At 41.0% G+C, this 24,181-nt stretch overlaps 1 protein-coding gene across 1 annotated transcript in view; it reads right to left on the bottom strand.

Moving 5' to 3' along the window:
- Positions 1–16,389, bottom strand: part of LOC126865788 (zinc finger protein 782-like) — a 35,655-nt gene extending 19,266 nt beyond the window's left edge. Inside the window, exons 1-4 of the mRNA XM_050618687.1 lie at positions 16,317–16,389; positions 14,967–15,218; positions 13,976–14,233; positions 10,782–11,015 (exon numbers count right to left, since the gene is read on the bottom strand). Coding sequence (XP_050474644.1) covers positions 10,782–11,015; positions 13,976–14,233; positions 14,967–15,218; positions 16,317–16,389 — 817 coding nt within the window. The remainder of the gene's footprint in view (positions 1–10,781; positions 11,016–13,975; positions 14,234–14,966; positions 15,219–16,316) is intronic.
- Between the last annotated feature and the right edge of the window lie 7,792 nt (positions 16,390–24,181).

The following is a 24,181-nucleotide window of genomic DNA, read 5'->3' on the forward strand; positions in this document are numbered from 1 at the left end:
TAAGAATTTTCCTTCAGGCCCTTTGATTAACGGCTGTGCCGGCAGATTGGGAGGCCACGTGGCGGTGGTTGATATGCGCCTTCAAATTCCTCTCATACTTGGAACTAAAGGCGCAATGGGGGCAATTAAAGGAAGGCGCCATGCCACATTCGTAGAGTAAGTGCCTCTTGAGTATGTAAGCATTTTTGTAGCTCTTGCCACAACGTGAACAATTATGTCGACGATCGATCCCGGACACGGAGACTGTACCGATCGGCCGGTTGTTGTTTCTCCCAGGATGACGAGAGGGGCAATGAAGCCTTGCGCGTCGTTGAGGCGTCAACGGGGCCGGTACCTCGTTCGCGGAGGATCGCGAAACGCGTCTCGTCCCCTCAGAACTCCAACCAAGACTCGCGAAGAAACCTGAAATCAATCGAAACAAACGTTTCGAACGGTCCATTAGTGGCTGCCCTATCGTATAGACTGTCGACGGTATGTTCGTTGCACGATTGCTGTTTACAACGGCGAGGGCCATGCGATAAAAAGAAAAACATTCAAGTTTTCAAGCTTAGCAACAACGAGCATGTCAAGGGGAACAGGATCAACGGGGGGAATGATTACGTTCTCGTAGATGTTCTTCTTGCACGGGCTACTCTCTATATACGCATCCTGGTCTTCGATGATACGATACGCTTCCAGGGCAAATTGCGCCAAGGTGTTTCCCGGCAAAGGAAAAAAAGGAACAGGACTTTCAGCCGTCTCCGATGAAACTACTCTTCTTTCGTACCTCGAGCATTTCTCTTCTGCTTACTCCGCATTAGCTCCATTCTTTTTGCCCATACCTTGTCCGTGCTTCCGTTCATGTACCGCACATGTTTCGTATACGGATCGTCTATGTTTCCACGTGACCTCTGGTATTCGCTCCAATCCAATTACTGTCCTGAAACACTCAAGCAACGTATCGATTAATAAACACGTGTATGTATATACGGGTTCGTTGGTTTTCGCTGATGTTGACGCCTTTGAGAAACAAGCGACAAGTTGCAGCTAGTCCTTGGGATAATCGTAGTTTCTCGTATGATTTCTTTGTCGGTGGTTCCTTCTTCTCGGAAGATCATCTCCTAGGCGGATGGAACAACCGGCCCGGTCACCTGTGGAAAACGAAAGCAATCAGTATGAGGAAATTACGCGTTTCTCACCATGTTCTGCTCTTCCTGGATACGTCGAACAGTACGTCACCACGATATCGAAATCGTTGCCGCCAAACCAACCCACGAACACGTGCGTCATACGTCGTGGTAGCGACGAAATGAGCGAAACATGGAACTCGAAGCATTTGCCTTTCTAGACTTTATTTTGCTCTAAATCGAATACAAGGCTCTCTACAAATTGACAAAAAAAAAAAAAAGGAGGGAAACAAGCATTTTGGAATGTTCGACAAATCGAAACGATACGTGTACAAAAAAGAACAAAATGAAAAAAAAGCACAGTGTGTAGAAAATAGGAAATGAACGATCGGCCAGTGAATGGAGTCACGCGATTCGATACAGGCGACGACATAGAGATACGCATCATATCCGTATACATCGTTGGAATCTTGTGGCAAACGGAAGGGCAACGAAGAAGAGTCACGATTTTCCGATCCACCGACCGATTGTTCTATAAATTTCACAAGCAAGCGATTTTTTTCGCATAGTAAAACGAAGCGGGTAAACGGCGATGCGTTACCGGCTTCCGCTTTATCGTGGCTACGTTGCGACGTCCGTTTCCGCTTTTCACGACCGATTTCAATCTCGGTACAGCGCACGTTCGATTGTTCGTGTGCCGTACACCGTAGGTGTACGTGCGTTTACATGCATGCGGATTTGTCGCGAGAGAACAAGCAAAAAAATTATCTAGAAAGAATATTCGTTATCATCATAGCGTATTCGTTAATAATTATTGCTCTCTAAATAATATTAATATAAAATGGAGACAAAAATGTGTAATAATAAATCATCGTTCGTTGGCAAATACATGGCGACAAAGAAATTACGATTACAAATATGTTTTGCGTTCGAGGCGCTGAGCGGAAGTTATAGTTGCGTTATTTATTTTTACGTGCTCTCTGTTCTTTCTCTTGCATACACGCTCATACATACAATCGTACGTGAATTTGCTCTCTTGCTCTCATTTCCTCCCTGTGCTGTCTCTCTGATATTAACGGTTGCTTTCGCTCGCACGCTCATTTTCTCTCTCTCTTTCTCTCTCTCATTCTCTCTCTCTCTCTCTCTCTCTCTCTCTCTGTCACTAACCATACAGTCCGGTAGCGGTGCTTGTACTAATTATAAGAATATCGTAGTTGATGTCGAGCGCGAGATTCCCTTGGTGCGGCGCAATGAATTTCATTCGCGGCACTGTATAATACTTTTGTCATAGTTTGGAGAATTGTTTCGATTCGATGTACGTTCATGTGAAAGAGAAACGGTACAGAACCAAGGGATGTCTCGATCTCGATATTTTCCACGCGGCCTCGCTCCACGTGCGGTAAATTCGCTATTATTTATTACAAATAATTGTACTGTGTAATTAAACGCGAACGAACGAAAGAAATGTAAAGGAACGCGAGTATAACCGTTACTAAAATGCTATACTCGTTACTAAAACAAAAACAAATATATAGTGATAAAAAGGAAAAACAAAAGAACAAGGAGAAACGTATAAGAATAAATAGAAACCGAAGTAAAATAAAGACATGGGAATCACATTGCGGTTGTTAGGAATCGAGGAAAAAAGGAACAAATGTGTAACGCGTAAAGGATGGTAGTCACTATGTATGTATATGGATCGACAACGAAGATGAGTACGTCTTAGCGGATACATTGGCAGTATAAAGGCGAGTGATCGAGATTAAATTCTGTTTCCTTCGGCGTAAATAAATAATTTCTAAAAAAATATCACTGGTCTCAAAAGGGTCGGCGAGTGTCACTCGTAAATGGTACATTAACTCGCTGTATTTTTCGACAGATTCGTCCTTCTAACCTTATTTGCATAATTAAAAGCATTTCTCTCAAAAGGAAGTCAATGCTTCTCTACCGACCCACATCTTCAATCACATCTTTAAATATACCTTTTTTTTAGAGATACTATATTTTCTAAAGATACATCTTTTTTTAAAACAGCAAGTTAGGGGATGAATCCATCGAAATTACGCGTCAACTGGTTTCTCTGTGCGTGACACCCGGCCGATAATACCGTAGAAATTCGTTCACAGCTGGATGCGCCCAGCGCCTCTTGATTTCTTTTCTTTTTTTTTTCCTCCTTCTTCTATCCTAAAATCTAAGTGTTACATGAAGGCACTTAACACAAGGCTCTCTCGGTTCAAAAGCTATACACACTTCCCTCGGTATTATCATGTCTCGTGACGCTTTTCGTTCGCTTCGCTCTCGTTACGCCATTCCTGCTTTCATTATCGCTCCTTCCATTCTTTCTTTTCCTTTCCTGTTCTTTTACACAGTCCTCGAACGTACGTTGCGCAAACATACCAAGAAAACGTATCAACTAATTCCGCTAAGTCGATTAGCGCGCAATCACTCACATCGTTTCTATTCTCACATTTTCTTTTTTTTTTTTTTTTTCTCGTCAATAATCACAAGACCGTGGTCCGCCAAGAAATAATCGTGGCGATTTTCGGAGAAACTTGACAAACGTAACGTGTCTTTTGAAAGATAGGTGTAACGCGAACGAGTACATCGCAGTGCCTGACTGCTGTTCATAAACTTTTACTTATGGTATAGATTCCTTTACAAGTGATCGGTAGCAGGACGTTGTCAATACGATCCTGGTATAAGGATAATCGACAATATCCTTCTTCCTTCACTTTCTACACTAAACGCTTCGTTTCATCCCCTCTTATCTCGCGTTCGCGTTCCACCCCGCTATCTATAATGTAATACATTCACACGTGTAACTGTCTTTCGAGTGGAGAGCCGAATTAAATATTTTCAAGCATTCGATTAGACTCGAAGAACACTGGGTAATTAACGATAAAAGTACGGATCGTCGCGTTGCGAGCAAATTTTTAAACATAAGATAAATATAAAATTTTCTTTTAGACAAAGAGCCCGCGAAACGAATATGCGAGCAATTTTCTGTTATACAGAACACGCAGTCTCGTAATTCGTTTCGTTTGTCTCTTTTTAAACCCGTGTTCTGAGTTTACGCAAGTTTTCGACGTTGCCTGTCCATAAGTATCTTTTATATAATTCTCTTCTCTATCTTCTTAAGATCTAAACGCGTTTCAATTTTGGACGCGATGCGCCAAATAGATGTTTCAACTGTTTCTCGCGGGTTCACAGGCCTTCCCTTTTTACCTATCTTTCCCTGAAATTTTTCATTGCAGAAAATTAACAATTATTTTCTCTCCTCTTTCCTACCATGCACGTCTGTACGATAGAACGCCATACGTTTACCTCGCTAATACCTTTCGTCTCTCTCTCTCTCTCTCTCTCTTTCTCTCTCTGCCTCTCTTTCATTGGCATTGTTTCATGTTCGTGCACACCACATTCGTACGCGTCACGCGTAACAAGAGCAACCGATTCGTCGGAGCTAGTACGGCTGAAGAATGTTCACGAATTTAGACAGATATTTCGCCCAAATGGAAACGAATAATAAAGTTTTCGATGGGGCGTCGCCAGATTGAACAGGCAACTTTTTGGCTCTTATTTTCTTTTCTACAAACTTTCTCTCTAACCACTTAGTTTCTCTTTAAAAAGCGAATGCTTTGCAATCGAATCTTATCTCTGAAATTCTGTTGTCCGAGGTATAATAATAGGAATACAATAAGTTATACAAAAAATAAAGCACTATACATCATAAATTTCTGGATAATATGGTTGGTCGCGCTCTTCCTAAATTGCCCTATCCCATATACCTAACTGTATGAATTTTTTCGATCTATGTTTGCCGAAACTGTTCTTCTTCTTACGATTAGTTTATTTTCTCGCAATAAGTGCCGCGAAAAAAAGAAAAGTTTCTGCCCTCGAAACATCATACGAATACCAATTACGCCTAACATATAATAAAAACTATATAACGTAAATATTTTCTTCACTTTTCTTTGTCTTATCTTTTTATTCACCGGTTTATCTTTAATAATATAAATGTCGTATGATCGAGGAATTCCTTCGCATCAAAGCGTTAAGCAATTTCTTAACAGAATTCCTATCGGCAAACAAAATCTTGATAAATTTTGCAACATCGATCGTACGGAATTTCCGTGAAATTTTCGATAATAGACGCGATCCATCGCGAGGTAAATACATATAATCAAAACTCTGTGGAAGAGGCGAACGACAATTACCACTGGTAATTCGAACCATTAAAAACATTCTCTTGTTTTAAATACATTTTAATGCCGAACTATAACATAAAAATATCAAAATATTTTTTTCTTTTAAGCTGGACGTTATTAAATTCCATTCATTCGATACCATATAAAAATACTTCCGATTTCAACAGTTACTAATAAATGGAGCCCATATTTTTTAAACGATCGTACCCCGTCCAAGTACGGTTTTTCTACTCTTCTACGCCTTTCGAAACTTTAACGATTTCAAACTCTCTGGTGGTAAAAGGACCAAATAAAAATTGTTAAAAATTATCAACGTCGCGTTTCATTTCACCGTCCCTTGTATAAATACTATCTCGATATCTCAAATGTCGAAAATCATCGACTTTTACAATAGGATCATATTTTTCAATTGCTTTTGGTTAGAGTGTTCCCAATCCCAAACCGACACCCAAAATAAAGAAAATTCAAGGTATTCTAACTTTGCTTACCTGCGTAATGAAAACTTAATTATAAAAACAAAAAAGAAAAAATAAGTAAACAATTATAATAAACCCAATTATAATGCGTAAGACACGAGTTAGATAGACCTGATTAAAAGCAGTAATAATTAGCACGAAGGATAACTTGTAAAGAAGCTAATCATTTACTACGACGACTCCCTTGTGTATCCATATGATGTGTTCGTGTATATGTGCGTGTATCTCTCTTTCTCTCTTTCTTCCCTGTGTGACGATGCGTATGTAAGTGTATGTGTATGTATTGTTTACGTACATGAGCACACACAATGCTTCTGTCTATTTATTTCAAAAATTTTATCCCCTCTTTTCTATCTACCCTTCCTTTCCCACTTTTTAATCGCGATATCTTTATATTACTATATATACGTTTTTTTCAGCTTTTTTTTTTAAATGCTTTGAAACTGACGGCGATCCCGAATTACATGGTTCTCGCGACATTCATTGTTCTTAGGATTGCAAACGTTTCACTTTTGCCCTCTTCATCGTCTTTTCCCATATTACTTTGCTTTTTCGTCAGTCACGATCGACGCTTGCAATAGTTGAGCAAAACGATTCCAGGAAATTTCAGCCGTGGAAAATGCCATGCTAATAAACCATTTAATATTTGCGTTTCCTTCTTGACAATCGCTTGAAAGGCACATGTAAATGAACGGATTTACGTATGCTGTTATCCCAATCATCCCGCTGTCGTTTTTCAGCTTGATCGATCGATTAACTTACGGAAAGTGTTCAGCAAGAGCTTTCGATACGCGCGTTTCACCATCGAGCGAAAAACGAGAAAAGCCGAGTGCAAAACGTTTCGAGAGAGAAGATGAAACAAATGAAACAGGAGCAAGTCCAGGTATACAGGTATATAATCGATAAGAACACACGATAGAGATAATCGAACGCAAGATTCTATGTTTTAGAATTTAGAAAGATTACTAGCGTGGTCGTGTTCAAGCTGACATTGGAAACGAGCGAATAAATCGATTATCCGCAAATTTTGTCACGATGATACGAATAAGTACCCCCCCCCCAAAAAAAGGTAGAAAACGTGACGTATACTTGCATATAGACGGATTCGTTTTTAGGTTTTGCAGGGGAAATGGTGAAAAACGGCGCGTATCATCCGCTCGATATTTTGTTCTATGCCCGTTGCTCTTATTCTTCGCGTCAAACGGTCTCTAGCGTTTGTTTCTTTTCATTTCTCTTTTTTTCTTCTTCTTTATCGCGATCGTTAGTACCACTTTTATCCAGATCGAAAATCCTCCACGCGATCTTTACCCTTTCACGCAGACGCACACTCACTCTTTCACTCTTTATTTCCATTCGTCTTGCTCACAGTTTACCAGCTTCCTACCAGAAACTTCGCTCTATTATTTGTTAATATTCGTCCGGCTTGGCCGACCACAGATTCTCGCACGGAGAACGCTAAGGCGTCTCTTCGTTTTTTTTTTTTCTTCTTCTTCTTAGATACAAAAAAAAGAAAGTAGTCATTAAATTCTACGATCTACCTAATAGTACGTCTTACATGTCTAATAATCTAGTAATCTCCGTCAATGACGGCGGTCGCGTCGGTTGGCTCGTCGGTATAGAAATTACCGGCCTCTATGATTTCTACCATTTCTCCCGACTGCATATATTCCTGCGAACGTTTGATACCAGCTCCGCTCTCGTTCGTTTCGACCGCCGTCACGCATCAAGGCCTCGCGAGGCAGTAATATTATCGATTAATAATTATTCAGTAACTATGCATCAAGTCGATCCATAAACGTATCTATCGTCTTCTCTTACCGTCTTTTCGTCGTCGTCGCTCCTACTACTTCTACTCAAGCCTACTCTTGTTTCTAATCCTCTTTTCGGATTTTTTTTTCGCGACGAAGCGCTCATCTGCTCCCGTTCCTCGAACGTAAGCTCTCTTTCTCTCTCTCTCTTTCTCTCACATACACGCACACACACACACACATACACACACACGCACACACTTTCGAAACAATAGCTGTTTGTTCGCTTAGCATACAGTACACGCATTGACGAACGAGTTGTCGATCGATCAAATAGAATATAGGTTGGCGAAGAGAAATGCTATGACTGGTACGATATCGGAAGAAAAAAAATACGGGTCGAAAATAAGGAATGGCTTAGTTATTGCACTCGTACGGAGGAGAGTCGATCCTGGCCTGCTACGTGTCGCTTGATTCGAAAGCGTATAAGGGATTGGCGCGAACGTCTCTCCGTTTGTGTTTAAACCGCGATCGCTGTTGTCGAGACTCGGGATTATTTTCGACGAGGAATCCGTGCGGCTGTTCTGCATCGAACGGACCTCACGGTACGAGGATCGATTCGTGACACGGGGATGCTGTGCGCGAAAGATCGATCGAAAACTCGTTCGAGGAAACCGCGAAGCGAATACGCTCAACGAGAAAAAAATAGAATTAAATCTACCGCTTCGTTCGCGTCAGACGTTGCGCTTACTTACACTGTATGTAATATGAGTTACGAGTATAGTATAGTATAGTAATATAATAAAGTATAGCATAGTATAGTTTAGTTTAGTTTAGCTTGTCTCATAAATATTGTCTACAGTATGGAAAGTCGGGCAGCCGTGGCGCGCGTATTTGGCGTAGGAATACGGGACTCGATGCCAGGTAATCGCCGAGAACACGGGCACGTTTTCTGGTCCGCCCCACCGTTACCGTGTGTGTGTGTGTGGGCCGAGGATAGTCGAACAAACCAACTGCTCGAGGAACATTTGCGACGGTACACTTGTCACGATCAAGCGTTACCCGGGATCGATAACGATAGATGCGAAAAGATACGACCGATCGATGAAGAACGATCGGGAACGTTACTTACGGTTATTCGTCAAGTGGAAGAACGTTGTAGAAAAGATTGGACGATGGGGGGATAGAAGGAGAACGACGGTTGCGTCGCGACGGGCCCGCGCTCGGCAAACGCGATGCGTCGTTCCATCGAACCGGTTAACGTGCTTCTAGGTTTGTCGGCAGTGCATAACAAAATATCGTACGAAGAAACGCGAATGATCTTAACCTCGAGAATCACTTAATTAAAAAGCAATAATATTATACGCGTTATATAATATAAATATATGTATATACTTAAATGCATCGTATAGGAATCTACTAGGTTCGTGTATCTGGCAGTCTGATGATCACAATGCTATAGGAATACCCCGCTGAACTTAAAATATATGTAACCTTGTGTGTACGTGTATCTGCATATAAGTATACAGGCACGCGGGAAGCGCGCTAACGTCTGTGTGTGTGTGTGTGTGTGTGTGCGTGTGTGTGTGCGCGCGCGTGTGTGTGTGTGTGTCTGTGTCTATATGCGTATTGCGTACGCGTACATGATTGCACGCATATACGCTTTTAAAGTCCCGTGTATGGAAGGAAGCATTAGTGAGAAGCAAAAGACGCGCGATTCGATCGTATAGAAAAGATCGAATCGGTGCTTAATACTGTACCCTCTGTAGTTTGCCGCTTCAAAGCGGTAGCGAGGGATGTAATAAAATGGCTGCCTTCGTCGAAAAGGCCGAAAAGATAAACGCGAGTCGGAATGACAGATCCGTGTCTCCTCACATCGTATCGGACAGGTTCTGCTTTGAAGGGTTATCGTGTAAGTGTTTTCGATTCGAGCTCGCTGATGCGACGCTCGATACGTATGTCGGATCGTGTAAACTTAGCGCTTAAAAAAGTTTGGTGTACGTGGCGTGTGTCGAATCTAACTTTGACACGAAGCACGAGAACCAGATCGAAGAACGATCCCGCGATACGATGAAGCAATTATTCAGTGAAATTTGGAAAATGCTTTCCCTCGCGATTTTGGTGTCCCTGGTGAGCCACGCGCGCACGGCTTAGCTCGTTTAAAAATATGGAACCAGTGTGACCAGAATGGTTGCTATTGGAAGAGCTCCGGTTTACCGGGCGGTCCTAATCCGACTCGGGGCGGGCTGTTCTCTACCGGGACGATTCTGCTTAATGATTCTCATTCGACTCGGTCCTCCTCTATGTTTGCTCTAAGTCGTTTTGGCTAGCTCCTCTAGAATCCGTCGAACACGTCGTACGAACGTACTTGACGCGTGTCGGGCGATCGATCGTTCGAAAACTCGATCGCTGATCGTGTCGATCGTGTTTCGAAAAAACGCGTCGATCGTGTTTTGAAAAAAACGCGTCGATCGTGTTTTAAGAAAACGCGTGTCGATTCCGGATGGAGGAATACCGCGACGCGATATCGACAAACATTTCTTGTCGATTGGAGAAACGCAGTTGTCTCCGAAGACATCGCCCCGAGTGGGAGATTGACGCGGTCTCTCGTTAATGCGCGGTACATCTCGCTACGCGAAAATAATATTATTCAATCGATTAATTAATTAATCAATATACGTAATAATAATTAATAATTAATAATAATAAACCTTAGAAAAACGTTAAAAAAAATAGAATGAAGAATCGAGATAAGGAGGCTAGGCAGTTTGCCGTTTTCGGAGGCTACCGCGGTTGCCCGCGAATAGCTGAACCAGCCGCGTCGTCTTCGCGTCTCACCGCTCTCGATCGGTTTCGACCGCGATCCTTGCTGAATTAGCCTCGTTCCGTTCTTCTCTCTCTCTCTCTCTCTCTCTCTCTCCCTCTCTCTCTTTGTCGCCTCTTTCTCTCCACGCGCGCCTCTGTATACGTACGTTCTCGTTGCGATCGTTATTGGAACGTGAACCAAGCGCGAAAGAAGACGGCGATGCTCGTTTTTCCTAACATCGTTCTCAACGTTGCCCGCGATGTGTGCCACTCGACCGAATATATAGTCGTTTCTGTAGCCTCTTTCGCGCTCGGACGACGACGTCGACGGTTTCCGTGTTCACCACCCTCGTTAGACAAGCTCCTGCTTGTAAATTTTCTCTTTGTGCATTCGTTCCATATGCCGCGCGATGTGCATCTTTTGCTTCGCTCTGTACACACAGTGAGGACACTGGAATTGAGGCTCTTTGCCACACTCCCACTTCTGATGATTTCTCAGGCTACTCTTCAGCTTGTATACCCTGCCACAGGCCGGGCAATTGAAGCCTTCGGGATTCGAGGAGCTAGAACCAAGCCCTTTGCCCAATCCTCCGCCGGACCGCCACATGATCGAAGGCACGCTCCATCTGTGCCAAGCAGCCGCCCACTTTAGTCCAGTGATGCTCAGGTCTTCGGCTGGAACATAGGATTCACGACTTTATTAGTATGCTGTTCGTACGACCGCACGAGAATCGGACGGTCATTAAATCCTGGAACGCGATCATTCGTTCGTTCGTTCGCTTGTTCATCTTTTTGGAGATACGGGTATCGACCAGTACCGAAGCCCGATCTCTTCGTTCTTTGTTGCGTCGCAAATGCGAACTTACGTGTATCAAGCTTAGACGCTAAGCCAACTTGAATCGACACAACCCGACACGACTCGCGATCGTTCCACGCTAATTTTGTTAGGGTAATAGACGCCTAGGCGCTGCGAAAATCATCTTCAACCTAGAACAGCGATACCACGAGGACACCTTTTCATTTCCCTTTCTTCCTACCTTTCGTTTTTCGATCCTCTTTGCGTTCCCACCCGTGTTCTACTCGCATACTATCGCCATTCCAAGCAGAAGATCGATTTCGCGAGTATCCTGAAAAACGATCGCGTTTTGTTCGATAGCTTCGAGAAGGAATCGTCCGAATCGTCGTGACTAGAGGAAGATCGCGATCGTGTATGTCTGATCCGTGCGATTCGTTCTCGAGCATGATCATCTCCACGCGATCGAAATGCGTAAATTATTATGACAAGGGAGAAGAGAGTAATGCACGTTTGTCGTATCCCTACGTTCGAGCCCCAAGCAGCTAGCTATAAATTTCGCATACGAAGAAGGAGCGGTATTTGTGCGTAACGAAAGAAACAGAACGTACATACAATTTCAACCAAAAAGAGGTATAACGAAGCGAGTGATCCGTGCCTTTCCGAGTCCAATAGTCTGTTCCTTTCGACGCACAAGCGATAAAAGACGTGTTTCTATGTACAAGTTTCGAGAAGAGTTAGTGCACATGCTACTCCCCTAATATCGACAAGAAGAAAAAGAAATCAAAAATTCAAGAGAGAAATGCAATTGCGAGAAACGCGTCTGATTATGACGGGAAGGATCGCAACGATGTGGTAGTCGTACGACGAACTGTGGGCCAAATACAGTCGAAACACGCTTTCGTATTTTTCCCTTTCTTTCTTTCTCTTTCTTCCGCGTTTCTAACGATTTCCGACTCTATTTCCCACAATTGGATACGTCGGTACATCGATGCGATCGTCGCTTTCTACAACAATGTACAAGTATTTCTGTATTTAAAACAGGGTTCAGAGAGATACAAGGAGAACCGGTGAAAAATTGAGATATAGAAACAGCGAGAGAGAGAGAGAGAGAGAGAGAGAGAGAGAGAGAGACAGAGAGAGAGAGAGAAGAGAGAGACGGGGGGGACAGAAAAAAAGAGAGGGCAAGAGATAGGAAAATAGAGAGAGAAAGAAAAATGAGCACAATGCGAAAAGGAAAGTAGAGTCTGGCAAACATGGGTGAGAAATACTCCTTTCGCTGGGAAAAAAAAAAAAAAAATTATGGAAGATCAGGTATATATCGCAATGGATCGGAGCGGTAAAATCGTTGATCTGTCAAGCTGAAACAGGTACGAACGGTTAATTGTTGTACGAAAAGAAAAATTTTGTAGCTGCATTCGATCGTGAGAAGTACGGAGGAAAAAAAAAAAGTAAAATCAGCGCGTGTAATGACAAGGTAGATGTTTGGAGAACGTTCTGGTACTTTTCGTCTTCTAACACATTTATTTAATCAAACGTACGAAATACGATAGGGCTTGCTTAAAACGTTAATACTAGGTCGCAAGATCATAAAGCAACACTGCGACTCGTGATTGTCGCGCTTAAATATCAGTCTTAACAAAAGTTCGCTTACGAACCCTTTTATGTTCCTACCACGTCCATAGAAAATACTCTTACTCGTATTGTTTTTAAGATCTAATATTTAAGACTAATTCTTTTTCGTGTACTTTCTTTCTGCTCGTGAGATTTAGAAACTCGTAGTTATTGTCGTGGTGAGCCATTACGATTACATCTACGCGCATCGATAAGGCACTGGAGATCGAGTACATGATGCGATCGACAAACTATTTCTATGAAAAGCATAAATATCTCGGTTTTACAAAAAAAAAAAAAAAAAAAAAAAAAAAAATAATGAAAAGGGGAAAGAAAAAGAACAGAAAAAGAGGAAAAGAATATCGCAAAACGTATTAAAAATATAAAAATGTTAACCACACATAAATCCGATGTACATATCTCTAATAAATATCAGTCGGTGTCTTAAGCTCGAAATACAAGACTCACGATTACGATTGCTCGATGCACGCTTTTAAGAATAAAGTACGACATTTCTTTTTTTCTTTGCTTCACTTTTCTTTCAAGAGTAAAGCTAATTTTGCTTATTTTAACAACCTGAGACGCATATTTCATTAGTACAACCTTTCTCGCTAAATAAATAAATATATGTAAATAGTACATATATATGCATGAGGATAGTGTAAAAAAAAAAGATAAAAAAAGATTCATCGATAAAATTTATCGTTAAAACACAGGTCAAAATGTCGATACTTTTTTGTCTTAATTTCAATTTTCGAGAAGCAAACTAAACTCCACTAAAATCAATTCTTGAATTTTATCGAACACCCCTAGAAGCTGCTTTCGCGATTCGTTTTCGTTTCGTTGCTCGTAATATTTTGGTACAATAAAAAAAAAAAAAAAAAGAAAAAGAAAAGCAAATACGCACAATACGCGAATGTTACCAAGCTTTACGGGAGAAATTTATATTTTAAATCGATAATAATTTTTCCGAAAGCTGGCACCAAGTAGGAGGGAAAAAGTAAATGGCAGACGTGAGAGATCGATCGCAACGAATTTTGGACAATTATAGCATAGAGCAAAATTCGAATGTTGATCGTTCGAGTTCTTGGCAAATGGAAATCGAAACGTTTGCCCATTTAGTCGATTTCGAGCTTCGGCGAGTAAGCTAGCAAATAGGCCTCCATGTCTCCAATTTTGTCCAGGTGTTGTCGGCGAATATGTCGCAACCAGTGAGCCTTCCGTTTACATCGCTGAGGACAGAACGGACATTGAAATTGAGGTTCCTTGCCGCATTCCCAATGAACGTGCCGCTGTAACGAATCCTTCCTCATGTACGATCTTCCGCATCTACTACAGCCAAATTGTCCTGGTGGCTTCTTGCCAACGTAGTTGTAGGCCTTTGGTATCTTCAACTCGGCGAATGGTAGCCCCTGTTCCTGGATCTTCCATGCTTGAACGGGCAGATCGGCGTTCTCCTCGATAGCTTTGTTCCCGGTCGTGTCATCTGGAATCGGGAAAAGAAAAAAAGAACTTTAGATCTATCCTGTGTTTCGCGCCACGTCTCTGCACCACTGTAACCGAGCACACATTTAGTACAATACATACTGTGTTCGAAGCAACCTGATAATCGCTGCGTTTCGATCGGCTTAGTCTCAACAAGCCAGCTTGTAACCTGGCGAAACGTAGCCTTCCTTGCGTAATATGCGCATATAACGTGCAATGTTCATCGAATACGAGGGAAACTTTTATTCCCTTTGCGTAACTTTACGCGCGTTAGCTTGCGTTGCCACCGATCGAATGCACACAATCGATGTCACGTTGTACCACGTCGGATTATTTTTTAGCAAACGATCGTTCGCAAACAAATAGAATAGGAGAACGTACTTCTCTGGAGAGTCGGTAAACAATCCAATTTTCGATTATCTACGTCTAATGGAGGAATAAATCGCACAACGGACGTACGAATACAGCACGAAACAGACGGAGAAATGACCTTCTTAGGATTAGTTACAATAAATACAACACTACTTTTGTCCACACTTTTTCATCACTCTTCAACTTTACATCGTTTGAAGGGCATGCCAAGCATACGATACAATAGTTTACACGAATTCGATGACGAAGACGAGATCGAAGAGATCGTGGAATTACGTTGCAATTTTCGATACACACACTCTTTCCGCTACTTCCAGACGTTTACTTGTACTTTATATTCGACGATAAAGCAATCTTCTCACTATCATTGGTTTTTAGAACGCAGTTGACTCGTTTCTTCTGACCAGCTTCAGGATGTTGCGTGGCAAGATGTCGAAGAACGTTTCCCTTTTGATGAGACCGATAATCACAAAAGGCGCAACGAAATTTCTTGTCTGTGCCGCACGTGCTTCGATGATTGCAGCAAGATTTCGACGATTTAAAATATTTGAAGCATTTTGGACACTGGTATGGCGTCACTTGGACCACTGCGAGTTTCCAGCGAACCGCGCCACCTGAAAAATCAAATATGGATATACTACTATTCCTCTCTCGGCTCGTATTAGCTACTAGTGATCTACACGATTGACTCGTTCATCAAAACGATATATACTGTACCGCACACGATCGAACCACTGTTCAATGTTTATTCCTGAACGAAGACAATACGTACATATCTATATATTATTTCATTACAAAATATATCCACACCTACACGACGAAGAAAGGAGGAACAAATGATACATCGAGAGAACATGATGAAAAGTTAAATTATCAAAGAAAGCATGATTCGTATATATTGTCATTTATTCGAGGCGTACATTGCACTGTTGTAGGAAAGAGCAACTATAACGCTTCAATTTTATCGTCTTTCCTACAATACTTTAAGAGTAACAACAACAACAACAACGATATACTGATTCGTAACAAAATTAAATCTGGAACGATTTTGTATCTTGCGTTTTGCAGCATACGTTTCTACAAGCTTTATCCGCGCGCAAGTACTGTAAGAGAAGAAATCACTGCATAAACTTAACTCACGGGCTTGCAAACTTATATTCGATTCTTTGGTGAGATTACATAATCTCATAAGAATAAGGCAGCGCAAATATCTAATAGAAGAAAATGGCCAATTAACGATCAGCGATTCGTTGGAATTTTCTGTTCAAACCGGATGGCATTCGTAATAACCGATTTGTACCGATTACGAAGCACGTGGATATTGTTCCTGCGTGCTTTCTTGCCCTTTTCTTTCTTTCCGCTTCTTTTTCTGTCTCCTGGTCGAATTATTACATACCGTTTCTCAATGATAGATCAAACACGACGATCGATTAAACTGGGATACAACGTGAAACAAAATGTAAGAGCGTTGTTGGCATCTTTCGAAAGGCAGCATATAGAGTTGAAAGTTTGCAAGATTGTTTTGTTAATCCAATGTCTGTAAATCCAATGAGAATCTCATAACATTGGAAGAATATTATGCAACCTCTTTTGATGTTCCAGCAATCTGTCTCGTCTGTAAAACTTTTTTGGGCATAGGTCGCAATTATATTTCGGCTCCTCGACGTGCAGTTTCCAATGTGCCGTCAAGTTATGCTTATATTTGAACCAACCATGACATATTTTACACTGATATTTCGGTGCTTGTCCACACTCAACTCGTAAATGCCGCTTCAAGCAAGACATTCTCATATAGGAACGATTGCAATTTGTACATTTGTACGTTAACTGTCCACGTGTCATTCGACTGGATTGGAAGATGCTTCGGTTTCTTGAATTGGTTGCTAGTACCGGTTGCTGTACCTCGATCGTATTTTCATTCTTTGGATAAAGTTGCAGCCAATAACCTGAAACGGAAAGGAACGATGTAGATAATGTTCCGGCTGATCGTTGATATCACGAACTTTCGACACAAAATACAGAATAACACCTTCGCCTAGGAAACAACCAAATGAAACTTACACAAGGAAGTTGCGACAGAAACGGTGTTGATTGGAAGTTGTTGGCTAGCGAGTTAGAAATAAAAACAAACAAAATATATAACGTGTCGTGTAAAAAATAAGAAGCACGTTGGAAAATGTAATTTTTATTCATTTTAAGGAAATGATCAAATTCCGCAAATGAATAACCGAAACAGAGCAAATTCTTGCAAATTTCAATGCGTCTTAAAGTTCATATCTATGAAAGAACAAACATAAAATAAGCTCTATCTCATAACACTTATCGCTGATGTCGTTAACGACAATAATATAATACAAACGAAACTTTCCGCTTCCTTGTCAATTATGAATCATGCAAACACATTCATCGTCATATTCTTTCTTCGTCTTTGTTATAGCGTTGAATTGTAACCTTTGATAGAAAGTAATTGCAACCATATATTATTCGATATTCTTCAAATACTAGTAACGATATTCGATGTTCATACAGTTTCGATTAAAATGGAAACCAATAAAACGAACAAAAATCGTAAATGTGAAATCTCGAATTGGCAATTCGAGAGCAGTTAAGACGTCTTAAAACGTAAACTCGTGATCAGTGGTAACGAATGAAAGAATAGGCGTGGAAACCGTTAACGGCCGTAACTTCTCTTTTCACGCATCCGGTTCTCCAGTTTCGCCTGTCAAGCCGACCTCTCTTCGCGTTCAAAGTTGCTCGATTTCTTCACGTCCGCCACGTGAACGTTATAGTGTCTCAATAAACTGTGTTTGTGCTTGAATTTCGCGTGGCATATTACACACTCGAACTGAGCCTCCTTTCCGCACTCGAGTCTCTTGTGCCGCTGCAACGATATCACCCTCCTGTACTGTCTGCCGCAGGTGTCGCAAGGATACGTCTCGAAACCGATGGGTAGCCGGTACCAACACGCTGAAAACAGAAATCCTTGGTTAGCCGAATGTCTGTTGGGAAATTATCTTCTCGACAGCGGCAGATTCGGTGCTTCGTCACCGAAATATTTTCTTCCGTCATAGACCGGAGGACGGTTGAATTTTCGTTTCGCTTGCTAATCGTTAACGTAAAAAAAACGCTAAAACATGGAGGTATAGGAGAGTAGAATAACACTTACGCTCTTTAGAAAATAACCCGCAACAAAGATTATTTTTTTTATTAATAATATTAATAATAATAATAATTAATAATAATAATAATAATAATAATAATAATAATAATAATAATAATAATGTTAATAATAAAATTAACTGGAGATAATCGTAATAGATATTCGTAATCCGACAGATAAATCTTTCCAAAAAGAGAGTTTAAAGTGCTAAATATCGGAACGAGTATTCGAGAGAGACGACTTGCATTCTTTCCTCGTTAATGCATTGTTCATCTGTAACAGAACTGAAACAAGGAACATCAAAGACACGAGTAACATGCGAAAGGTACCCGTCTCCTTGAAATGTTCAGCGGTTATAAAAGTCGGATACATTGCGGAATTAGTCGCGATTGGTTGGTCGATTGGTCCCCGTATAAAGCACGCCAAACGCAAAGTCATCTCGAACTTAACAACGGAAAGTACAAGGGGAAATTGGGTAGAACGAGTATATCCTAGGTTAATTCGCCAAGCAGGTCGATGCGAGCATCCGTAAATACTGATATCAAAAATACTGGACTTCGTTTAGAAAAGTTCTCCCAACGAATCCTTTTCTTTTTCCCATTCTTTGCAAATGTATGTATACTTCTCCACCTCTGCCACTTTCTATCATACGCATGTACGAATGTTTATATAAAAATGGGAAAACGTTACTACTTATAAGGCTAGGAATATATACTTGTACGTAGAAGGACAAACGAGTCGATCTCGATAAAACGAAGGAATGTTCAAGTGAGGGAATGTTCGAGTAGTTTACATCTTCCGACGAAAGCGTTTTTCCGCCTGAATAAAAGTCACAAACCGCGTGGGTAATTCATAGAAAGAATAGCGCAGAGATCGACCCTTTTGTTTGCTTGAGCAAATTTAGTCGATCCTTTCGCTGAATTAAGATTAAGAGGAGCAAGTTTCTCCGCATTGGTAAATTCGTCTAAAAAGTATAATAATTCCTAAAGATTATAATGTCGATTGTCCCGTCTGCGATTTTTCGTAACGTGTTTAATCCTAACGAGTTTACGCAGTATCAAATTGGACGTCCGTTAATGATAACGATTATCGTTATTATATTGTTATTTAAGTATTTCGCTGATACTGAGCGATTACGATTGCTTGTCAAACCAGGCATTCTAAATGCGATTACGATTCACAGAGATTCGTAGCGATCTGAAAAGAAAAAAAAAATATATGGTATGACGTTATGATTCCTACGACTCATCGTCATCTATATCTTTCACTTTGCCACTAGATTTCATTTCGTTTGTTGCACGCGCTATAGTCAAAGTATACATTGCACAAAGGTATCAAAGCTATCGCGCGTCGTATTCGAACGAAGGGCAAAGTTGAAAGATTTGGTACTTTTATTATCGTCTATCGTAAATCTAAGTGTTTTCAGGTAACCGATTTTCCGGAGATAAATGCTCGCGATAAATACACGATCGCTTTACGCCTAAGATTACTTTTATACATATCGAGCGCACATGCGCTTATACATGTACGTGTATACATACATATATCTATATATATATTTTCCTTTTTCAGTTTTGTCAAAGGCACTATCATCGCTTATCCCTATTACATCGAAGTAATATATAATTTCATGTGTACTATCTCTTCAGTTCCATTTACCTTACGTACCTTGTAATGTTTTAACATGAAAGTATTTAACTTAGTATCTAAACACAAAAATGTCTAAAATATATATGAAAGTACAAGAAAATGTACGTACACGACTCTAAGATAACAAATTCCAAAAGTGGTAACACGATCGTCAATGTAATTTCGACGTTGATCGGTCGATGAGAGAAAGCGGCTATCCTAATCTTTTACGTGCGAGATAAATGTCGTTTGACAATGTTATTTTCACTTTACGATATCGTAAGAGCCGAAAGTACCACGAGTAGTCGTACGTTTTTAAAATAAATTATTACTTGACATTTCGTGGATAACGTATTAAAGTTTGCGCCGATTGTAGTACGATCTTCGTAAGTACTCGATATACATAAAATAAACGATAAAGTAAACACCAGTTCGACCTTCGTTTGGCAATGGAAAATGCGGGGAAACGAAAAAAAAAAAAAAAAGGAAGAAAGAAAGAAGAAAGAAACGAAAGGCACAATCGGTAATTCTAAGAAACGGTTTTTACAGGATAAAAGTAAAAAGAAACTTTAAATAACGATAGATAAATTGAAATTATGTACAGGTATAGAATCAAAATATAATAAATCCTTGTATTGAGGTAACAAACTCGGGATAAAGAAAATCGAACGATTCCTTTTACTATTTACGTCGTCAGCTATTTACAACGCCTGAATGCAATTAACTCTAGATGAGAAACAAAACGAAGGAAAAAAGGGAAATAGTGCAAAATTAACCCGATAAGGTACGAGAAGGAAGATAGGTCGAATCGAAACAAGTGAAGCAGAAAAGTGCACGTGTACGTGTTCCGATTTCTAGGACGATCGTGTAAATCCAACAAAATTCGTAACTTCGATTTAGATTCTAGGCGCTTTCGTCGTAGTCGATTTTTTGATGGTGACGCTTGTAGTGTACCGTCAAATTGCCACGTTGCCTGGCCTTGTAAGGGCATATAGGGCACTGAAAACCCGGCGGCTTGCCTCCGCATTCGACCATTTCATGACGACGCATCGTGCTTTTCCATCTATAACCCTTTCCGCAAAATTGGCACCGAAACTTTCGTTGTTGCTCGTGCGGAACGCCCATATATACAACACTAAGATCACAAGGCTGCGGCAATACCTCGAACGAGTCAGGAAATACCACCTCACGGGTAGACGTACGCGTACCATCACCATTGTCGTTTCCGCTATCGTAGCTGTTACTGTCCCAAGTGTTGCTGGCGCGTCTGCTCGCCAAAACTACACCGCCTCTCGTCGTGGTTGCAGTGGTTGATGTCGAAGGGCGACCTCTCTTACTGGTTTGCTGTTGCTGTGGTTGTTGCTGATGGTGCTGGTGCTGCTGCTGCTGCTGCTTGCAATCCGATCGTAATAACGACAGCAATGCAACCATTCCTGCAACAGGTCCCGACGCCAAGCGAGACGCGAGATCGTGGTAAAAGGTTATTCGACTAAGTTAAAAGAAAATCAACGAGAAACAAAAACGCAAATTATGACGGACGGTCGTAGGTGACGAGAAGGATAGTGTGGTAAAATGGATATCAAGGATGTCGAGTTTCTTCTCGTTCGATGCACGAATAGTTATGCGGCAAGAGAGATCAGTGAGATTAAACCCGTAACCAACCCAACACATAACGTATCAGCCAATAGCCCCGAGAAATAAGTGCGCCCAGTGGTAAAATTTTGTCGTGTTTACGTGAATAGGCGTGAGGTTTTCGAGGGAGAGAAAAAAGACGGAGAGACAGGTTTGCTCGTCACAACTACGTAGCAAATCTATATAGAATGACGGTGAGCTTACGTTTGCCCGATATTTACTTAATATAGATCGTTGCTTGATCGTAACGATCCGCGCTCGATCGTGTCTCTCCATCTCTTCCTCAACCTCGTTCATTGATGAAAAGATGCCAATTTCCAACCCTCCACAATAAAATAATCAAACAGAATGCTTCGCTCATCGTAAAATAATCTGCTTTCGTACATATATATTGGAAACTATATCTGTTAATGTACAATATGAAATATGTACTTTGTTGTAATCAATGAGTTTATACATTGTATACGTATATGTACGTGTATCTCCTTTTGAAACACGTACGAGTATTCTTGGGAGAGAAGATAAAGACAGGCGAATCGTTTTAATTTTGAAATGCAAGCAATCGCTACACATTTACGTAGTCTACGCTTGGAAAGTAACCTTTTTTCGACCACTGGGACGATTCGGTGACGTTACAACCGCTAAGCGACGCTTACACAAAATGTGCTACGCGATTTCCTGAAACAAAAACATGCATCGACAAGTTTAACGGCAGCTGTGATAAATCCGTGTTCAATGAATATATCTCAGAAGGAACGATACTTATCGTTGTTCCAAATGCAAAAATCTTATCGATGCAATTTACCTGTAAAATCAAACGAACGATTAGCAATTTCTTTAAACGTTACGGTGTTGTCACACGTGATACAAAACTAATGGCAAGGATAACGAATATACAAAATAAATAATTAGACAGTTGTAAAGAACGCACACGTAATTATCCATGCGCTTTATTCTTATAATATTGGAATTATAAGGGTCGATTATAGTCAGGAAGCGATACGAATATTTTTTATTCGCATCGATCATATAACATTTTTGTACGCGCGAGAATTCTTTTTATCTTCTATCGGAGTATTGACGCGTTTTTCGTGATACATCCTGGACAGAGAAAATAGACATCACGCGATTCTAACTTATTTATTTACATAGCTGTTGAGCAATTTCCTATGCTTGTGTGCCACGTGAGAGTCCAAATTGAATTTCCGCTTTGAGCTGAAGCGACAGTAGGGACAGTGGAATTGTGGAAGCATGCCGCATTCGAGTTTCAAGTGCCGGTACAGAGAAGAGGCGTTCGAATAGACCTTCTGGCACTTTCCACAAGGGTACTTCCTTCGCGGCTTATTCGTTGTCCTAGTCGAACAGTGTAGCCAGAAATCTGTGAAAAACCATTGCGTCAGCCAGATTATATATCCGCTGTGAAAGAGAGGTGACATTTAGATTTAAAAAAAGAAAAACACTTTCGCGATTTTCGATTTTTTACGGGAGGTGATCGAGTAAATTTGCGAATAACGAGACAGCTAAAACAGAAAAATAAAGATTAGAGATAAAGGTTAAAAGAATGTGAGACGCGTTCAACGCGAAAAAGAATATTAAATGTCACACCTACTACGATAAGCTAAATAAATTGATTGGCTCCAATCCACATAAATAATCAAAAGGAAAGAGATACGAAAGAGCGAGACATCCCCGTGAGAAGTGATCTGAAAAAAGAATGGAAAATCATCTTGACAACTGCCACTACGCGGCACAGCGTACTTGTTGTTCGTCCGTAAAGAGAGCTTAGTATCGATGTAATCGTAACGCAGTAGCCTTTTGTATCAGAATATAATGCAACATTTATTTCTATAAAAAGATATCCGAAGTAACAAGAGAAATGGACACGCAGGAACGGTGCGCGCGGCTGCGTCCATTTAGTTATTTTACAAGTGTCGCAAATATCAACGGGTCTTGGGATACGAGGCGAATCAATTGTTAACATTGTAAAGCATTTTGTAGTGAATCTGTCGGATGAATTCGCCGTTTCCGGATGTTAGGAGAACAGGCCAACATTCCGGGCTCTCTCGCACGTGCCGATGCAAGGACTTCCTCCATTTGTACGATTTCGAGCAGGCCAAACAGGTGTTCCATTCTGAAAAAGAAACGCGTTCGTTTCGTCAGTGATACGCTCGAACAGATTTCACCGCAAAATACGCATGGACGTGCTCTAAAATCTCGCGGCTGGTGCTGAGGTCGATCGTTCCTTTACAGAAACCAAACCAATCGCGCGATTGCGATTACGTTCTATTAGGTGTGTTTCGTGTGCAGAGTGGCTCGATGCAGGCAGAATTAGAGCCAAGAGCCAAGAGATTCGAGCGAGTTCGTTACAAACACCGATCGTTTTTCCGTTATAAACAACGACGTTATCGTGTCCAACGTCGCAATCCTTCGGACGATATGTCAGCCTCTTGCTCGAACGTGTACCGGCAATTTGTATTTGTCCTTAATCGATCGATTCAAAAATTCTCTTTTCGTCTTCGCTCGGCAGCTAATTTCTGCTATTTATTTACAAAGATGTGTGTGCATGCTATCGAGAAAAATTTACATTATATTACAAACGATCTCCCTTTCTCTCTCTCTCTCTCTCTCTCTCTCTCTCGTCAAGAAAAAGAGAAAGACGCGCAATGAGAGATATGCACGCGAAAAGGATTACCTCTTACAGAGGAACGATTACCAGCAACGCGAATATCCAATCTGATGACAAAGTTTATCGGTACAATAGTATCGAATTAAACTGGCGACGTTTCTTTGAATCAGCGAAAGTGTCCAGTCGCGTTGCAGTAGCTGCGCGGTTTCACATCTAGCAGTTTCAATGATCGAATACATTTGTATTTGCTGAACTCGCGCGTCCCATCGCGATCTCATCTCTCGAACAACTTTCCGTTTCAATCGTGTTTTTTGCGCATGTTCCGACGAACTACACACTAGGAATCTGGTCCTTTTCGGACAATAGAGACACTGCGTATGCACCTATAATGTACACGTACCCAAAATTCTTGCACGCGTGTGATCGATTCCCGGTTAGACTTAGATAATCTGCAAGAAAAAAGAAAGAAATCACAAACTTCGGTTAGTCCAAGTCGAAGAACCAGTTGAACGATCGTTCTTTTCGGCAAA

The sequence above is a fragment of the Bombus huntii genome, chromosome 5 (assembly GCF_024542735.1).
Source record: "Bombus huntii isolate Logan2020A chromosome 5, iyBomHunt1.1, whole genome shotgun sequence".
Lineage (NCBI taxonomy): Eukaryota > Metazoa > Arthropoda > Insecta > Hymenoptera > Apidae > Bombus > Bombus huntii.